The sequence below is a fragment of the Micromys minutus genome (genome assembly GCF_963924665.1).
Source record: "Micromys minutus genome assembly, chromosome: 21".
NCBI classification, from domain to species: Eukaryota; Metazoa; Chordata; class Mammalia; order Rodentia; family Muridae; genus Micromys; species Micromys minutus.
Window position 1 is genome coordinate 34,251,441 of NC_137956.1, and position 18,484 is coordinate 34,269,924.

The following is an 18,484-nucleotide window of genomic DNA, read 5'->3' on the forward strand; positions in this document are numbered from 1 at the left end:
GTTTCTCTTTTTATTTTACAGCATTTTATTTTTAATTCATCATCATCACCCCTATTAAAATTATGTGTATGTGGCCAAGAAGACCAGAGCTATCAGATCCCCTGATGCTGGAACTGAGTTAACGGCAGTTGTGAGCCACTGGACATGGGTGCTGGGAACCGAATTCTAGTCCTCTACAAGTGCTCTTACACAGAGCCATCTCTCCAGCCCTGTGGTATCAGCTTCTGTGTTGCTATGATTTCTTTGGATCCCCCTGATCCTGCTTTTTCTTGCTCTCTCAGAAGTACTGAGATCCCCAGGGAACTGCAATGGCTCCAAGGTCTCCAGCCAATCAGGGGCACATAGGTAGGCCAGAACTCCCTTCTGTAGGCATGGAGTCCCATTGTTCCAGCAAGCGCAAAGGGTGGGAATGAAGCAGCACTCTACATCTGAGTCAGGACAGCTTCCAGAACACTGGGCTTAAAAAAAGTAGGGCTGTGGGAATGGGGTGGGGCTTGGGGAGACTGAGGCAGGAATACATGATAAGAAGACCAGAGGGTCAGGCATGGTCAGCCCTGGCTGGTATAGAAGGGCCTGAGCCACACAGGCCTGCCCCATGTCTTGCTACCCTTGGCCTCCCTCTTTCTCCTACCCCCCCTTCCCATCTTTACTGGCCCCTAAGTGAGGCCCAGGCAGCTGAGCATCCGCTGGCAGAGGGAATTAACATACTTAATTAAAGTGTCCAATGAAGAGCTTTGCGTACTTCTTAATTACTGTCTGAGTCTGTGCGGGGAAGGTTTAGAATGGGATTTTTTTTTTCACCTGTTTCCGAATTTAGCCTACAGTGAGGCAGCTGGGCCCCGAGGGCTCAGGTGGGAGCTGTCACAGCCGCTTTGAGCACAAGATGGCAGGCTGAGCTGGGTGTGGAGGGGAAGCCTGGCCCCAGGCACATTTGCCTTTCACAGTCAGTGAGGGCTGGGTTTTCTGTTTAACCCAGAACAAAAGGAAACGAGACTCAGACAAAGGTAGCTGGTGTTTCCCTCAGCTCCTCTCCTCCTCGTAGGGCCTGGGTGTCCTGCACACTGCAGCCGGACCAGTTACGGTGTGCCTGGTGTGCAGAGGCATCTTTTGGGGGTGCTATGAAACAGTGACACGGGGTTGGGGAGGCTTGTCCTCCTTCCATTTTAGACCCAGGATGTGAGTGAGCTCTCTCTGGACCATCAGGAGGACTAGGCTGAATTGCATCTCTGTCCAGGAGTGCTGCAGAGAGACAGGAATGTGAACCTGAGCTGAGAGCCAAGGCGAAGGCTCTCTGGAGGTGGTACAGCTTTGGCCAGGCTTTGGCGGACCCTCCATCAAGTCAGCAATGATTTCTTAGGCTCTGTCTCACTCCCTGGCCCTTACAGCAGTCTCTCCACGCACATTCACGCCCACTCTGGGAAGAGAGGAGGGTGAGGTGTGTCCTTTACAAAGTGAGCCAGCAGCAGGACATGGTCTGGAACGCTCCATCGATTCAGCTCTTATCCCTTCCAGCCAGGCCCAAGCCACACCCCGAGTCCTCTTGGGGATGGCTCCATCATCCGCCGGTCACAAAGCCAGGTGATTGGAGGCATCCTGGGCTCTCACTTAACTCTGACCAGCCATGGGGTCTTGTTACCTCCTATATCACCCCCACTGCATCCTTCCAAACGGTCCATCTCTCAGCCGACTTCAGCCCCACCCCTGGGTGGCATCTGTAGCCAGTCTCCTAGAACAGAGTAAGAGTGCCTTTCAAAAGCTCGGAACAGACTCTGTATATCTCATGCCATGGACTAAACCACCCAAAACGCAGCTGCCCAAGGCAAAGCAGGGTATTCACCCGGTTCTCTCAGGCTCCTGACTGGAGCAGGACACAGCGGGGTAGGTACTAGTTCTGAGCACACAGCACTGTGAATGTTAGAGTCCCCAGAATGAGAAGGCTCACTCACTCACAGGTGTCCTGGGATGGGGGATGTCTCTGTTTCTTGTCACAGGAACACAAAAATGATCTCACCCAGGTGGGCTCTCGAAAAACCTGATAGCCCAGTTTTAGGGTGTACAGACAGGAGCACACTCCAGGCAGGTGATCTGTCCTTTCTCCCCTGGTGACACATAGAACCTTTTCTGTCACTCCGCCCCTGATGGAGTGCCAGGCTTGAATCTGTGGGGGCATGTGGAATGGGGACCGTTCCCTGTGGCGGGAACATTGAACTACAATCACTGGGTCCATCCATATCCTTCTGCTGAAGACTCTTCTGGAGCACTCAGTGCCTCAGGAATTCAGATGTGGTTGCCACACCCTTGGCAGCCGAGCCTTCCCATCTGCCCTTGTAGCTCTCCATGTCCAGCCCCAAAGGTGCGTTTTTGTTTAAATTGACCCTGCAGCCTCATGGAGCTTTTAATGTTGCCTCAGGGGAACAATGTTTTCATTTCTTTTCCTCACACACTACCTGGCTCCATTATTTTGGGGAGCAGCATTAGGATTGAGGGGCCTCCACATAGGTCCCCACGATAACCTGGCCCACTCCGCTACTTTCTTAATGGACATGGGTCTTGCTGCCCACTTTACCCTCCCACCAGCAGCTTGGCTGACCTCTCTACAGAAGGCAGATCTGTACCCCTTCTGAGGCTCAGCTATTAGAAACAAAGACATCATGAAATGTGTGGGAAAGTGAAAATATCATTTCGAATGAGGTACCCCAGACCCAGAAAGACACAGTCTGTACCCGCTTATAAGTGGGTATTAGCCACAGGATATAGGATAACCATGATACAATCCACAGACCCTAAGAAGCTCAGTAACAAGGAGGGATCAAGGGAGAATGTTTCAATCTCACTCAGAGAGGGAGATAAAATAGACATGGGGGGTGGATGGAGGGAGGGAACTTGACCTTGGGCATCTTAATGCAAAGCATGGAGAGGAGAATTCCTGAGGAAACCCGAGTGCTAAATCCCCCGCCTTGCTTAGGCAGAGGCCCATGGGTGTTTCCTTTCTGGAGGCTCCTGGTCAGGGCCCCAGAGTGAAGTTCCTCACCTTCATTTAGCCGGAAGAAGACTGTACCTCCCTGTTTATTCACGTGGGACTATCCACCCTGGAGACAGCGGGGTTGCTGAGCCCCGGGCTGAGAGTAAAGAGAGCCCAGTAATGGTTCACTTGCTTGTTTCTAATAAAGTCCTGCCCTGCTGTGCTGCACTGTGTCCTGAGCCTTGTTGGCAGTGCGACAGGGTGACCTTGAGAGAGGAGCCAAGTGGAAGGCTGATGTTCACTGGCATTTCTCGCCTCCTCTCCCACTGCCTGTCCTGGTGCATGCTGACCACGGCCACCTCTCTCAGCACCCCCCATGACCTATAGTAATTCCTAATGAGATCTATTTCCAGATTCCAGCACCTTCTACCCAGGGCTGTTGTAAAGGGCAAGAAAGGGGCAGAGAAAGACCGTCTGCCCTTTGGGGTGAAGTTGGCAGAGAACTCCCCAAGCATGCGCCATGGGGATCTGTCATGCAGTGCTGTCGTGGCCGTGAGCAAACAGAGGGAATGACTTACACTGGGCTCAAGCCTCCTGGAGGTTCAGGAGGCAGCCATGGAGGATGCCTTTTCCTGCAGTTCCTGGTGTGTGTTAGCATTTTCAGGCTTTGCATCCAGAGCAGGGCAGTCCAGTTCCTTGCAGACTGTTGAGCCCAGAGACCTCAGAAAGCCAGGCTCAGAGGCCCTGCAGTTCCAAACTTGGCCAACATGGGGCTGCAGAGAAACAACTTGATCAGAAATAAAGAACAGGGACATGCTCCCCAGAGCATGAAGGAAGGATGAGGGTGCCGGGATGTGGGGAACTGTCTCCAGGTAGAGAAGCTGGAAAATGTTGGGGGGGTTCCCCAAGACATCTACACTTCTGACTATTTCTAAATCCAGAGGGTCCCCAGTGCTCTTTGGGTTCAGAACAGAAACCCAGAAAAGCCCATTCCTTAAGATTGCAGTGGTGGGGGTGAGGGACAGCAGAGATACAGCTCAGTCAGTCACTTGCCATGCAACCGTGAAGACCCCAGTCTGGCTTCCCAGCATACACATTAGAATCTGGGTGCCGTGGCGCTGCACATCTGAAATCACAGCCCTGGAGTGGGGAAGGCGGGCAGAGACAGGCAGCTCCCCGGAGCTAGCCTGCCTCACCAGTCAGTGATGGTATGGCCTGTCCACACTCAAGGCATAGCTGTGTGTGCACAACCCAGGAGACTCTGTACCGCCCGGCTGTCTGGAATTCTTACTGGGGTGTCAAGAGCAGACAGAGTTGGTTGAGTGCTGTCCAAGTAGTGGAGCTCCGTCTCCAGCCTGCCTTCCTTCCCTGGCAGTTGGACTGACTCTGGGCTGACAGCCCCATCCCTAGGTGGTGACAGCCACCTAGGGAACCACCACCTCGTTAATGAGTGACATGGACTTAGGAAAAATAAAGATACTCCTGTTGCAGCCCCACCACCAATTCCAATCCAAGCATGTTGTGTCTCCAACCCAAGACAAGAAGGAGTTGGTTTCCTCATTACACACAGCCTTAGTGTTGGTGGCTTTGTTTTTCTCCCATCATATGTCATTCTGGAAATTACCTCCACTATCCTAAGTGACCTGACCCTCTTGTTCTTCAGCATTTCCTGTGTACTGTTCATCTTATGACCTTCTTACCAATTAACATTCTCTGACATCTCTGTTATGTTATAATGAGGACCCGGGGTCCAGAGGAATGGTGACCACCTGAAGGTGACACTGATAATAAGTGCCCCAGTAGGATTTCACCTCAGCTGGGTCAGACTTGGGATCCTTTGGCTGCAGCTCAAACCGAGTCTATCAGAGGCTCCAGGTCAGGTGACTGCCTCTCTTTGGCCACCGTTGGCTGTCAGGAATGATTGCATTTCTCTGCTCCATGCTGTGCATAGTAGATTCAGACCCAGCAAAGAGCCTTTCTGTGGATCCCATTGGGTTGACCTGCCCTGCCCAGGCAGTGACAAGCTATTCCACTAGTCCCAGCCTGCTGATGGCCTGCTAGACAGTGGACAGGGCCTTAGGGACTTTTGTCTTCCCTGTCAGGGGTACTTTGCTCCTGCAGCTCCCTTCTGAACCTCTCTGGACTAAGGCTAAGTCCTGGTGGGACAGAGGAGAGTACCATATAGTGACCTAACAAATGTCCCTTTATTATTATCCTTCTTCCCCTCCCAGATGGCTCAAAGTACAGCAGTTGGCATTCTTGTCACTGCCGTGTCCCATGGGACCTGCACAGGGTTGTGTCAGAAGCCAACCCCTGCAGTTTGGGAAATTAGCAGCATTTATGGCTCTCCCAAGAGACTCTTGGCTTCTCAGCCATACCAGCAGTTTTCAGCTGGGGACATTTTTGCCCCGTTTAGGGAGTTTACAGATATGTAGGTAAGCCTGCAGTTGTTACAGTATTGGGGGGTCCTTTTGTCAATTACTCAATGGGATCTAGAGGTGCTAATGTCACAGTATTGAGCTGAACAGTAGGGCACACTCTGTGGGGAATAGACTTGCCCTTGAGAGACCTGAGAAAGGTCTGCCTTCCCCTGCCCCTTTCTCACCAATGTTTAAGTTGAATTGATGGGAAACCAAAGGAAGTCTCCCTTGAGCTGATCGTCAGGTGATATGTCCAGGGGAGCACAGGCAGCTGTGAGAAGAGCATTCTGTTGGGGATCTCATGTCAGCTGGTGCCTGGGGTCAAGGTAGACCTGGACTTGGATGGTAGGAACTGGAGAAAGGGTAGGCCTCCTTCTCTGTGGCAGCCCAGCGTCTGACAATAGTGCCCCTAGAGTTTACTTCAGCACCTTGACTTGGGGTCTTTTTCCTGGGGTCTGCTTCTCCCCTTTCTGTGATTCTTATAAGCCAGCCTTTCAAGTGTGTGCATTTAGAAGACCCTGGCCATAGGCTCATCTTACAGCTGAACTTCTCTGTCCTTTCTGCCTTGCAGTCGGGAAGACGTCTCTCATCACGAGGTTCATGTACGACAGCTTCGACAACACGTACCAGGTGAGATCCCCGCTTCTCACGCCGCGCCCTCCTCCTCCCCTGCCTCTCGTCTCTGCCTGTGGACCCTGTCAGGAGACCACTGCCAGCCTGCCTCGGGGGATCACTGGGCTGAGAGGGGGGCCAGTCCAGATTTCTGAGGCATCTTATTGCTTTGAAGGAATGCCTTCCACAAGTACTGGGCCTGTGCAGGAAATAGGCTCAGAATCTAGATAAGGAAACTTTTTTTTTAAGGGATAAATATCAAAACCAGAGAGGGGATCTTTTGAAAAGGCAGGTTGGAACCATTGTAACATTTGAACATTTGATTATGTTGTGGAGCAAGCAGAAGAGGGCAAGATGAAACACAGGAGCAGTTGGTGAGAGTGCACCTCGGGAGCGGCCATATTGGCTGGATACATACACATAACACGGACACCCGTGGATAGGCGTGCTCACATTCCCTGGGCTTCACACACGCTCAGCCCCTATCCCCATCGCTGAAGTACACCCTACCACAGAGAGGCATGGGCGGCTAGTTGACCCTGCCCTGTGTGGTCAGGAGAGTAGACATAAAGACCTCTGTGGATCCTGGTTTGGGGATGGTGGCCTGGGCTCAGCCATAGACTCACAGACCCCCAAACCGAATTCATGATGGGCAGAGACATATCTGTTTGGTATCAGTGGTGGTAGAGGGAGGCGGTATCCAAGTGAATTTCCTCACAACTAAAGCATTTTTGTCAAAGTTGTTAACACTTAGGCATTTCAGCTATTCTTACATTTTTAAAAAGTACTGTTGTTCCCGCCCCCACCTTTGGATATAGACAGAGTTCTCTAATTCATTTCTCTAGGCTGTGAGTCCTGTGGGATACTAGCTTCCAGACATGGTAGTAGCTATTACTTGGAAAATGGAGTGTGTGGTTTCGAGCAGAGCTGGGTTGTTTAGACAGGGGGACTGCTCTCCACATCGCTTCCCAGGGCTCTTCCCTCAGCCCAGGGCTTCAGTCAGCCGAAAGCAGATGCAGCGACTGTTTGAATGTAGAATCCCTTTGTCAACACATTCTCAAGGACAAGTATTTATAGATTCACTGGGGCAGCTGTTCCAAGATGCCGCTCCCCACCACTGGGTGCGGAGTGGCTCACCGTACTTACCATTCTCCGTTTGCTTGGCAGTCAGTGCCCTGGTGTAGTTGCCCTTGTCTCAGATGCCCTCTGAGGACCCTGTTTCTGTTTCCCTCAAGTTCCTGTTCTACTCTGCCTGTGGTGAAGGACAGGAGACTATGGGTGTATAGAGGCTGCACATGGCTTTGGGACATTGATGCTGGTCGGACTGTGTGTCCTTCCCCAAGCCAGGACTTTGCATCACTTTGGTCTGACTGTGGAGCAGAGGTGACATCCCTAACAGACTTCCTCCTAAAGTCTCCCATTGTGCTCTGAGTGTGTGCACACGTGTGAGTGTGTGCGTCTATGCACGAGCCCATGTTTTTACTAGTTGACTTTTCCCTTTCCCTTTTTGACACAGAGAGTCTTGTGACCCCAGTTGGCCTTGAATCTTCCTTGTAGCTAGGAATGACCTTGATCTCTGGGTCTTTCTGACTGCGCCATACCTGGCTACTGCTTGATTTTTTTTAAATTGATCTTCTTCCGCTTTTCCCATGGCACCACACTGAGATTCTCAGCAGCAGTGGACAAGTTACCTCTGAAATTTTTCCTCCCTTCCTCCCCACTGTCACCCTCGTTGCCTGACACTTGTCACTGGAGTAATGCTTTACTTGCAGTCGGTGTTGGTGGTGCTGGCATAGCCTGAGCCTCAGCTCCTGTCATTGTTCTGGCTCTGTTTTCTCCCTCTGAAAATTCTTCCAGTGCCTGAAGCTGGGCAAACACTGCCCTGTGGCTTGCATCCGCTCCCCGTGACCCTTTGGCATGTGGTCCTAAAGGCTAGTTGGGCTACTCATCAAATCTAGGGCTACTCCTCCACCCTTCTGCTTCTCACCTGTGTTTTGGGATGTACCAAGTCCTGGATCATCTCAGAGCCATCACTGTACAAGGCCTGGCCACAGATGTTGTCACAGGTGCCTATGAGCACAGTAATGGCCGCTTGCCTCAGCTGACTGGTGCCATTAGACTGAGCACCTCCCAGGTCCACTGTCAGGGAAGATCACTGAACAGACACTGCTCTCCTCTGTGTGGTAGAATTGTCTGACCTGGGTTTCTCCACAGCCTCGAGTGGAATTCCTTCCCTTAAGTCCTTTAGAGCAGTAATTATGTTGAGAGGCTGGGCTCTGCTTCTCTCTCTCTCTCTCTCTCTCTCTCTCTCTCTGTGTGTGTGTGTGTGTGTGTGTGTGTGTGTTTGTGTGTGTGTGTCTCCCTCCCTCCTTCTCTCTCTCACTCACTCACACACACACACACACACATACACACAAAGATATATCACACAGACACAGAGACATTTACATACACATAGACACACACAAAGACACATACAGATACACACAGAGGCAGACACACAAAGACATACATATACACACAAAGACATATACATACACACATAAACACATACACATAGAAACACACACACAAACATACTCATATACACACAGACACACATAAGAACAAAGACATACACACACAAAGACATACATACATATATACATACACACAGACACACACAGAGACACACACACACAGAGGCACACGATTGCTTGTCTTAATCCTCTGGAGATGGAGGCGGACAGACTTTGTTTATTTTCTTTTTCTGAGCACAGAAATGTATGGGAAGTAGATAAAGTCCCCAGGGACCCTAGGAGATGAAATGTATTTCCTCTCAGGCTGTTCCACAGCACCGTGGCTGTGCCTAGACCCACTCAGTCAGCTCCCAGGACAGTGTTCCCTCTTTTCTCCTCATATCTCCAGACCCCGACCTCTTCTCTCCCACTCACTCTGATAAAGGCAGCTGTGTGCTGTAGTACTTGGCCTGCCAAAGGCAGTGAAAGAACGCAGCCTGGCTGAGGGAACCTGGCCCACTCTCCTCGGGGCACAGAGGGCAGGGCCCAACCTCAGTCACAGCCAGTTCCACCATGGGGTAGAGCTGAACATGCAAGAGGCCCCAAGGGGCCACCATGAAGACCTGAGTATAGTAGGCTAGGGGCCCTCACCTGAACCTCCCAGAAGGTTCTGTTTGTGGGTCCTGGTGAGCTGCCACTTTTACAGCCCTGGGGACCTTTGAGGAACACATCTTCCTCTACTTACCTGGCAGTTACACACAGACATGTGCACACACATGCACTCGTGCGCGCGCGCGCGCGCACACACACACACACACACACACCTTATTTTCTGCTAACACCTGTACTCTGCAGTCTCTCCCGCCCTGCCTAACCACACCACACAAACTGATTCATTTATACAGTTTTCACTTGGTGGAAAACGAAGTCTCCACTAGAGGGAATTGTGTCTGTGATGATTGCTTCATGTAAAACCCCAACTAAAAGGTGATATGTTTTGTAATGTGGTAACATGATGCGGCAGAAGGGGATGCCTTGTGGGTCCGTGTTGAGGCACCACACCAAGGTACCAGCCATACAACGGGTCTAGTATAAAATGAAGTCTATTTGGGGCATGAGAAGGGGGTGTGGAGAGGGGAGAGGGGAGAGAGGAGAGAGACCAGCGGGGGAATGTGTGGGGAAAGAGAGAAAGGGGGAGAGGTCAAAAAGGGGAGGGAGAGAGGCTGGAGTGGGGTGGTGAACAGTCTTTTTATAGAAAGCCAGGCACATACCTGACTGTTGCTAGGAAACCGTTGGGCGGAGCCTAGAGCTAACAAGAGGCCACCTTCAAATTCTACCTAGGAAAAAATATCTGGACATACCTTGTAATAAGAGGTGGCTATGGTGTGCCCTTCCACACCCATACCAACACACCCCAGAAACCCCTGTGGACTGTGTGAGGGTCCGCTGTGAAAGAGCCCAGGTAATAGGAGGTGTGATCCTCTGGAAGTCACTGCTGGCTGAGGTTGGGAAATCAATGCTTAGTGGAACCTCTCCCAGGCTCTGTCTCCTGTCTGCTAAGCTGGCAGCTCAGGCCTTAGCATCTTATAAAGCTGAACAGTGATGAGAACTTAATGCTGGGAGCCCCTGGCCCCGTCCTGTAATTCACACCCTGATACAAGTTAGAACACACAGATCTAAAGGGGCTGCCTCGGGGAGAGTCCACGTGCTGAAGGACTGCTCTCCATGGACACTTGTGAGATGGGAAAGTGTTTGAGACTCTGAGGGGGGTTCCTAGGAAGCTCTGGTCTTTCTTGCCGGCTCAGATCTCCTGAGATCTCTTGCCTGCAGCTGGTCCTCAAGCGTGGCAGTCTGTTCTGCCCTAAGGCTTCCCACACTTGTTCTTGGGGCTGCCGTCACAAATTACCACAAACCGAGGAGCTTCAAATAGGAGGGTATTCTGTCCTCACCTTCCTGGGAGCCTGAGGGTGAAACAAATGCAAGACAGCCCTGCTCTTCTGGAGGGGGTGGGCATTCTCCTTGCCTTCGGCAGCTTCTAGTGGCCTCTTTGTTATAGGGCTTCAAGATTTCCTTGTGGCCTCCTTCTTTAAGAGATCTGAGTAGATGTGGTGAGTGGATGAGCCCTTGAAGTGGCTGCAGCATGCATCTGTACCCAGGGAGAAGCTCCTAGTCACCTCATGTGGTGCCCGAAGCCTTGGCTTTTATCTCTGTTTCCTGCCTTTTCCTGACCATGTGCTCTTGCCGTGGCCACAGAGACTTCTCCCTGACAGTGTGGTAACTGGCCTCTTAGCTGACAAGGTGAATACACATCTGCATATACACACATACACTCACATGCAGACACACTCACATGTGCACGCACATACACTCTGGCGCTCACGAATACACGAGCACACACCAGCACACACACATTTATGCGGCATCCGTACACACTCCGCCTCTCCTGAGTACCTGGGTGCTGCTTCTGTGTGAGCTCATTCCTCTCCACTGTGGCTGGATCAAGTCCTCACCTCCCACTGTCCCCACTCTTCTTTGGTGGCCTTCCTGCCCACTCCAGCAGCCATCAATCCCTGGCTTGTCTGGACCACACACCCAAGGGACCACATCATTAACACTATTTTCCACAGACTGAGCCACTACAGGAGGGGAGGGTGAGTGGGCAGGGACTTGGTTGACAACAGTGATGTTTCTCATGATGTGAGCACAAGACCACCCAGGGATGGGCTAGCAAGGTGTTTCTGTATTAGTATTCTGAGAAACAGAACCAATAACTTATATTCATATACATAGATTACACACCACACACACACACACACACACACACACACACACTTACAAATTGGGCAACCATTCATCATAGGGTAACTACTGGGCAGATTATGACATTGAAAACCCAGGTGCTACCCTGTGACCTTGGGAGCCAGTATCGCCTCCTCCAGGGCACTAACTGAGCAGCTGGCATTGGCTGGCAGTGACCTGTCCCTACATGTTTCCCAGAAGCTGTAAGATCCTCCCTACAAAGCAACCACTTTCAGGACTGAATCTTCAAGTTTACCGGGCTCATTTGCATGCTAATTTGCATAACTTTACTCTGGTCTGAGGTTGGATACTCTGGTCTGAGGTTGGTGGTGCTGAGAGAACAGCAGAGTCATTGTCAAGGGCTTGTCGTGCCCAGCCGCTCTCCAGCCTTGGGCTCAGGCCGGCCAAGGCGACAAGAAGACACACATACTTGCCTTTTCATTCTCTTCCCCAGAAGAAATAAATGCTGGAGTCAATTTATGCAAATCGCCATGCAGATTTCCTCTGTAGACTTTATTGTTGTATCTTGTCAGAATGTGGATGCAAATTTATATCTCGTAATAAGTGCTCAGGGCTAAGAAGATTTCAACAAATGCCGTAGGGAGCATCTTCTTGCTCGGAGATCTTCTTGCTCGGATGTGCTGGTGGAAGTTCTGTGAAGAGGAATGCATGGAACACAAGGGTCCCTGTTGATACTGTTTAATACTGAACTCGGGGGAAGATGAACGGGGAGAGCAAGGAAATCTGTGTTTGTTAATATTCTTTGCATGTGTAAAATAAAGCGGCTGCCATGTTTCCACAGGCAGGGCTGTTTGCAAGCGCCAAGGAATAAATTAGCATTGCTAGGTTCAGGGCCACGTACCACAGTAGACTACCGCAGCCTCCTTCCGAGGAGACTTCACATAGTACAAGCAGAGTAGGCACAGCTGTGTGAGGGGACCATGGGGCTTCTAGACTGACAGGGGACTCCCCAAGCACATGCCTGTTGTTAATATTTCTTGATATATATTGCCCTGTGGGGCAGCTATCATCAGAAATGATTTGTTTCATGCCTCATAAGATACAGCAAAGAACAGAAAAGCTACTTGGACCATGATTCCTTGGCACAGTGGAAGAGGGTCGTTGCCTCTTCTCGGATCCACCTTCCTGAAGCTCCGCCTTTTGCTCCCGGGGCTCCACATTTGATCCTAAGTTTCCAGGTGGCCAGGAGGAAAGGAAACTGTGTGCGTGGTCCTTGTAACTACAAGAAGCTTTCGGGTTTGTGTTGTGATCAGACGTTGCTACCACATAAACTAACCCACACCACCCACAGGCTCATGTGTTTGAATGCTTTAGCAGGTAGGGATGTTTGGGGAAGTTGTGGGACTTTTAAAAGGTGGGAATCTAGTGAAGGAAGCGTGTCTCTGTGGGGAAGGCAGCACTGGAGGATTTTGTTTATGGCCTGAAAACAGCTTCACACTCCCATGTGCCGGTCTCACCGCCCCTAAACCATCGAAATAGAATCTTCCTCCCTTAAGTTCTTACTTTCAGGTATTCTGTCTCAGCAAGTGAAAAGTCACCAATGTCCAGGGTTTCCTGGAGCCAGCCTACAAAGATGTACATGAAGTGACTTGGCCGGCAGACCAGTTGGTAGTAGTGTCAACATCGAGGTAGAGACTCCTCCTGTGGTGATCTGTGCTTCTGACTCACCGACCTCTAAAGTGTGATGCCTGCCTACCCACCTCGCTTCCTGCTGACACCGTATTGTACTGTGTAGACAAACATCTGAGGTCCATGGCCTCCACTGTCGGGGTTGACACAGGTCTGAGCCTGTAGGGCCGTGCTGAATAGCAATTAAATAGTGCTCTCAGACAGAGCCCAGGAGGCCCACGTGTGATGCTCTAGTCATCCCGGCCCATGCCCTGTGGGGATGCCCATCAGTCTGGATCTAGCTTTGTGGCTCTCCACTTGGGCAGCATGAGTGATGGCCATGTATTATGTTTCCACTAGTTAGTTCGTGTGGTGTGGTTGTGGCTACCTTTCTGTAATCTGCTCCAAAGGAGTCAGCTTGTATTGGCTATATCACCACAGGTTATCACCAAGCACCCAACAGAAACAGCCTAATGTAGAAAGTATTGATTTGGGTGTGTGATTTCCGAGATGTTAGTCAATCATAGAAGAGAGCACATAGCAGAACAAAGCAGTTCACATTATGGTGCCCAAGAATCAGAGAGAGGCATTCAAGTGAGGGTCTGGGCAAGGACACACTAGTGACTTACCTCCTCCAATCACCCCTCATCTTGTCTGCCTTACTACGTCTCCATAATATCGTCTTATGAACCCATTAAAGGATTGCTTCATTGGTCAGGCCAGAGTTCTCATGATCTAATTGTCTCTGAAAATGCCAGCCAGCTACACACACACACACACACACACACACACAGAGAGAGAGAGAGAGAGAGAGAGAGAGAGAGAGAAAGATGGAGATGTACAGTATTAATCGCCTAGGTGTTTCTTGGTCTGACTTTTGGTTTGTTTGTTTGAATTTGAAACATCCTCCATAGGCTCACGTTTTGAATGCTTATTCCCCAGCCAGTAGCACTATTGTAAGAGGCTGCAATTTTTAAGAAGAAGGGCTCTATTCGGTAGCAGTTAGACAATGGGGGTGGGCTTTTGAAGATTCCGCCTAACTCCTTCTTCCTGTGTTACTCTCCTCTTCCCGTGCTGCTGTGATGGGAACAGCTTTGGCCACATTCTGCTACTGCCAGATATCCTTCCCAAGCAGGTGGGCCGAACAGCCATGGACTGGGAACTGTAAGCCAGAAGAAAGTTGTCCCATTCTTGAGAGTTCCTGTTTTATCGAGTATTTTGGTTACAGTGATCCAAGAGTATATACTAACCGACTCAACAAACGTGACCATCACACAGCACACAAAGGCCATCTTTATGTCCTAGCAGCAGAGAAAGAAGGTCCTTGTCTTCCTACTGGCTTACTATGACACCCTGGAAAAGTCATGTCTCTTGTCTGAACCTCTGGTTTATTGTCTGATGAGTGAGTATATGTTCCGACATATACCAGCTACTCTGGTTGCTAAAACCTTGCCTCAGTCATACACACAGCCTTTCTATATCTCTCAACATTCACCAAATCCGACTTGTCCTGAGTGTCATCTACGTGCCCTCCCCACCCCCGCCCTGAGCCTGTTCCCTCCCCTTGCCTGTCTTTCAGATATACACAACAGTTCTGTGCACCTTCCTTCTTCCAGATATACACAACAGTTCTGTGCACCTTCCTTCTTCCAAATAAACACAACAGTTCTGTGCACCTTCCTTCTTCCAAATAAACACAACAGTTCTGTGCACCTTCCTTCTTCCAGATATACACAACAGTTCTGTGCACCTTCCTTCTTCCAGATATACACAACAGTTCTGTGCACCTTCCTTCTTCCAGATATACACAACAGTTCTGTGCACCTTCCTTCTTCCAGATATACACAACAGTTCTGTGCACCTTCCTTCTTCCAGATATACACAACAGTTCTGTGCACCTTCCTTCTTCCAGATATACACAACAGTTCTGTGCACCTTCCTTCTTCCAGATATACTCAACAGTTCTGAGCACCTTCCTTACATTTGTCCCTTCTACAACCAGAATGAACGTTCTAGAGTGCCGGCTATTAGGAAGTCCTTCTGAAGCTTCACTTTATCCAGTTCCCTGGCTTCCCCTGGTCCTCCCTTCAAGTCCCCTTGAGGAAGCCATTGGCCCCAACCATTTTCCATTTTCCATTTTGTGAAATAAATGCATGGCTTCATACTTCAGGATGCTCTGTCTGTCCTACAACAGTCTCCTGCCTTTACCCATGTACTGATCTTCTCCTTCTCCTTCCAGAGGACCCAGGGCCTGTTAACAGCGTTTCATTTCAGGCTAAGGATAGACTTTAACATAGACTCTTCATCCCATTCATTTAAAAGATGCTTTTAGTTTATCTGCACTTTGAAAGAACATTTTTTTCCTGATTTAGAGTTGCAGCTCCGCTTCCTACCCATCATCATCATCCCAGTCATTACATCCTTGGGTACCATGTGCCATTTCCCTCTGGCTGTTCTCAAGATTTAATTTTTGGTTTGGTGCTCATGGATTTGACTCTGATTTTTTAAAGGCTTCTGTATGTACTTGTGTGTGTGCCTGTGTGTGCTGCATGTGCATTTGTCATGTATTATGTGTGACACCAGAGGACAGCTTGTGGAGTTAGTTTTCCCTTTTCTACCATGAGGGTTCCCGGACCAAACTGAGGTGGTCAGGCTTGGTGGCAAGCACCTTCACCTGCTAAGCCATCTTGCTGACCCATATCTGTGCCTTTGTTAGGAACATAATCTTCCGCATTGGGAAATAATGCTATTGGCTATCTTAAAATCAACTCAGGATTGATCCTCAGTTTTTGTTTTCCTCATGCATGGCTTCCATTTTTCTGTCACTTCATATGTCTACCCAATAGAGGTTACATCCTGCACATTTTATTTGTGACTCTGGGTTCTGGTTACAGCTTTGAGCTGGTTCTCTGTTTTAACAGTTGTATAGACCCTGATTCTCAGCTCCATCCCCTGTGCTGGGCAGCAACTTTCTCTTCCATTTGTAGTTTTGTTTTGTTTTTGTTTTTTGTTTTGCTTGTTTCTGGCCTTGGGGGTCTTCTCCGGTCATCCAGTGTTGAACAGCATTTATCTGTAGACTCCACAATCCCTTCTGTGGCTTTATCGAGTCTAGGGTTTTTCTGAACTTCTTGTCAACTGTGATGGCTTTGTGTTGTCTCCTCTCATGTTCCATTCGGTATGGCTGACTGGGTTTCTTTACAAATCTGAGTTTTTACCAGCACGTACAACTGGTGCCTTCATCGCCTGTTTGTTCTAGTGTTTCCGAATTAATAGCATTAATCATCAAGAGGGTTAGGTGACCTCGTATGATGAGAACCAGGGTCCCCCACGCTCCTTTGCAAAGCTTCTTCCCAAGTCTCCCATCTCCCACTGTCCCCCAGCCCCTGCCTACTGGAACGTCCTTTGCACTGAGGGCTTGTATGTCCTCTCCACAGTTCCATAAGACACCAAGCAAGCAAGGCCTGCTGCTCTGGACCCTCAGCCCTTCCACACAGGCTCTGCCTCCCCGTTTGCATCTCCACCAAGTCAGAAGCTCCTTAGGGACAGGGACCAGGATTTTATTTTATTTATTTATTTATTTATTTTTTGCAACACACAGTAGGCACTCAAGAGTGAAGTGGCTTTACTGTTAATTATTCACACCATCTGCCACAAAGAAGCTTCCCAGGGAAGACCCTGACATCTTCTCTGAAAATCTGGCCGCCTTGGGAGAAACATTAGGGAGCCAGATAGGGTTTGACTCCAGCTTCAAGGCACAGTGACAGCTTCGGAAATGGGCTTCTAGAAGCAGGAGGAGTACAACCCAACAGCCTGAAGCAGAGACTTTGACACAAAAGAGAGCTGGATTCAGATCCCAGCGCTGCTACCCAGCCTGTGTGAGCGACCTTGGTTCTGAGTGAGCCTGGTTTCTTCCCTGCTCGAAACAACACATCCACTGGTGTCATCTCTGTCTCCCCCCTCCCTCCCACCCCCACCTCCTCCCCTGCGCCACCCCAGATCAGTCTGTGGCCCTGGAGACCACAACCTCCTCAGACCTGGGTCACAGCACAGAGCAGTTTATCTGCACACTTCACTGAGCAAGTGACTGATCTGAGACCTTGTCTGTGATTCCGATGCTCACAGCCTGTGCTTGTATCTACCTGAGTGGGCTCAGGAATCTCAGTGTTTATAAAGCTCCTGGGGTGAATCTGAAGCCCATGATCAACAAGCTACAAGCTAAGAATCTCCACATCGTTGACCAGTGGCAGACCTAGGGAGTCTGAGACCTTTCCTGATTGGCAGAGAAAGTATTGAATAACTTCTGGGCTGGCCCGAGCGTTGATAATCTGATTTTCGGAGAAGCATCTCAAATTCTGAAGAGGTACTGACTGTGGAAGAGCATTTCACAGGAGGGACAGTGTCAGAAAAGAAACAGAGAAGCTGACATGGGAAAGGTCTGCAGACTGATTCAGTGGGTAAAGGTGCTTGCTGCCAAGCCTGGGGACCTAAATTTGATCTCCAGATACACGTAGTGGAGGGAGAGAACCAACTCCTGCAAATTGTCCTCTGACCTTCACACAAAAGCTATTGCATGCATGCATGCATAAACACATACAAAATTAAAAAAAATAAATGCAGAGTAACGTGTCTTAGTTAGGGTCTTACTGCTGTGAACAGACACCATGAACAAGGTAACTCTTATAAGAACTATATTTAATTGGGGCTGGCTTACAGGTTCAGAGGTTCAGTCCATTATCATCAAGGCAGGAGCATGGCAGTATCCAGGCAGGCATAGTGCAGGAAGAGCTGAGAATTCTACATCTTCATCTGCAGGCCTCTAAGAGAAGATTGGCTTCCAGACAACTAGGACTAAGGTATTAAAGCCCACAACCACAGTGACACACCTACTCTAACAGGGCCACACCTCCTAATAGTGCCACTCCCTGGCCCAAGCATATCAAGCCAACACAACATGTGAATTCTAAACAGCATTATTCCCTAGTATGAGGTCAAGCTGGTTAAGACAAGGTCCTAAAGAGCCAGTGATGGGCTATAAATAGTCAGCCACTGGTGCTGAGGAGGAACGAAGTCATTTTTTTTTTTTTTTTGGTTGTTTGTATGTTTTTTGTTTTTTTTTTTTTTAATATCATTTGGTTTCTTATGATTGATTTATCTTTAGTTCATGGTTCATGTATGAAAACGCACCATGTTTGTGAAGTGGAGGTGGAGACCAGAAGAGGGCATTAGATTCCCCAGAACAAGCACTGTGGAGAGTTGTAAGCTGCCCCATGGGTGCTAGGAACTGAGCCCAGGTCCTCCCCAAGAGCAGCACGTGCCCTTAACTGCCAAGCCACCTCTCCACATCCCTAATGTTGTTAGTTTTAAACTCAAAATCAACCTTGCCTGCTGCATGAAGATTACTTACAAGGAAGGCAGTGTTGAGGACAGGAGGCCAGCGAAGATGCTACTGAAGTTACTCTCGTGGAGGTTCAGTCTGAACGAGGGAGCGTAGGGAGCGGTGAGAAGGCGGTGAGGCCGGGGCAGATGAAACCACAAGAGACAGCACTGTTAGACTGTTGTCTCTG

General features: G+C 49.6%; 1 protein-coding gene across 2 annotated transcripts in view; it reads left to right on the forward strand.

Annotated features, from left to right (window-relative positions):
• RAB6B (RAB6B, member RAS oncogene family) overlaps positions 1–18,484 on the forward strand; it is a 60,499-nt gene that overhangs the window by 20,994 nt on the left and 21,021 nt on the right. For both annotated transcript variants that reach the window (XM_080933981.1, XM_080933982.1), the window contains exon 2: positions 5,954–6,012. In XM_080933981.1, the coding sequence (XP_080790107.1) occupies positions 5,954–6,012 (59 nt within the window). The remainder of the gene's footprint in view (positions 1–5,953; positions 6,013–18,484) is intronic.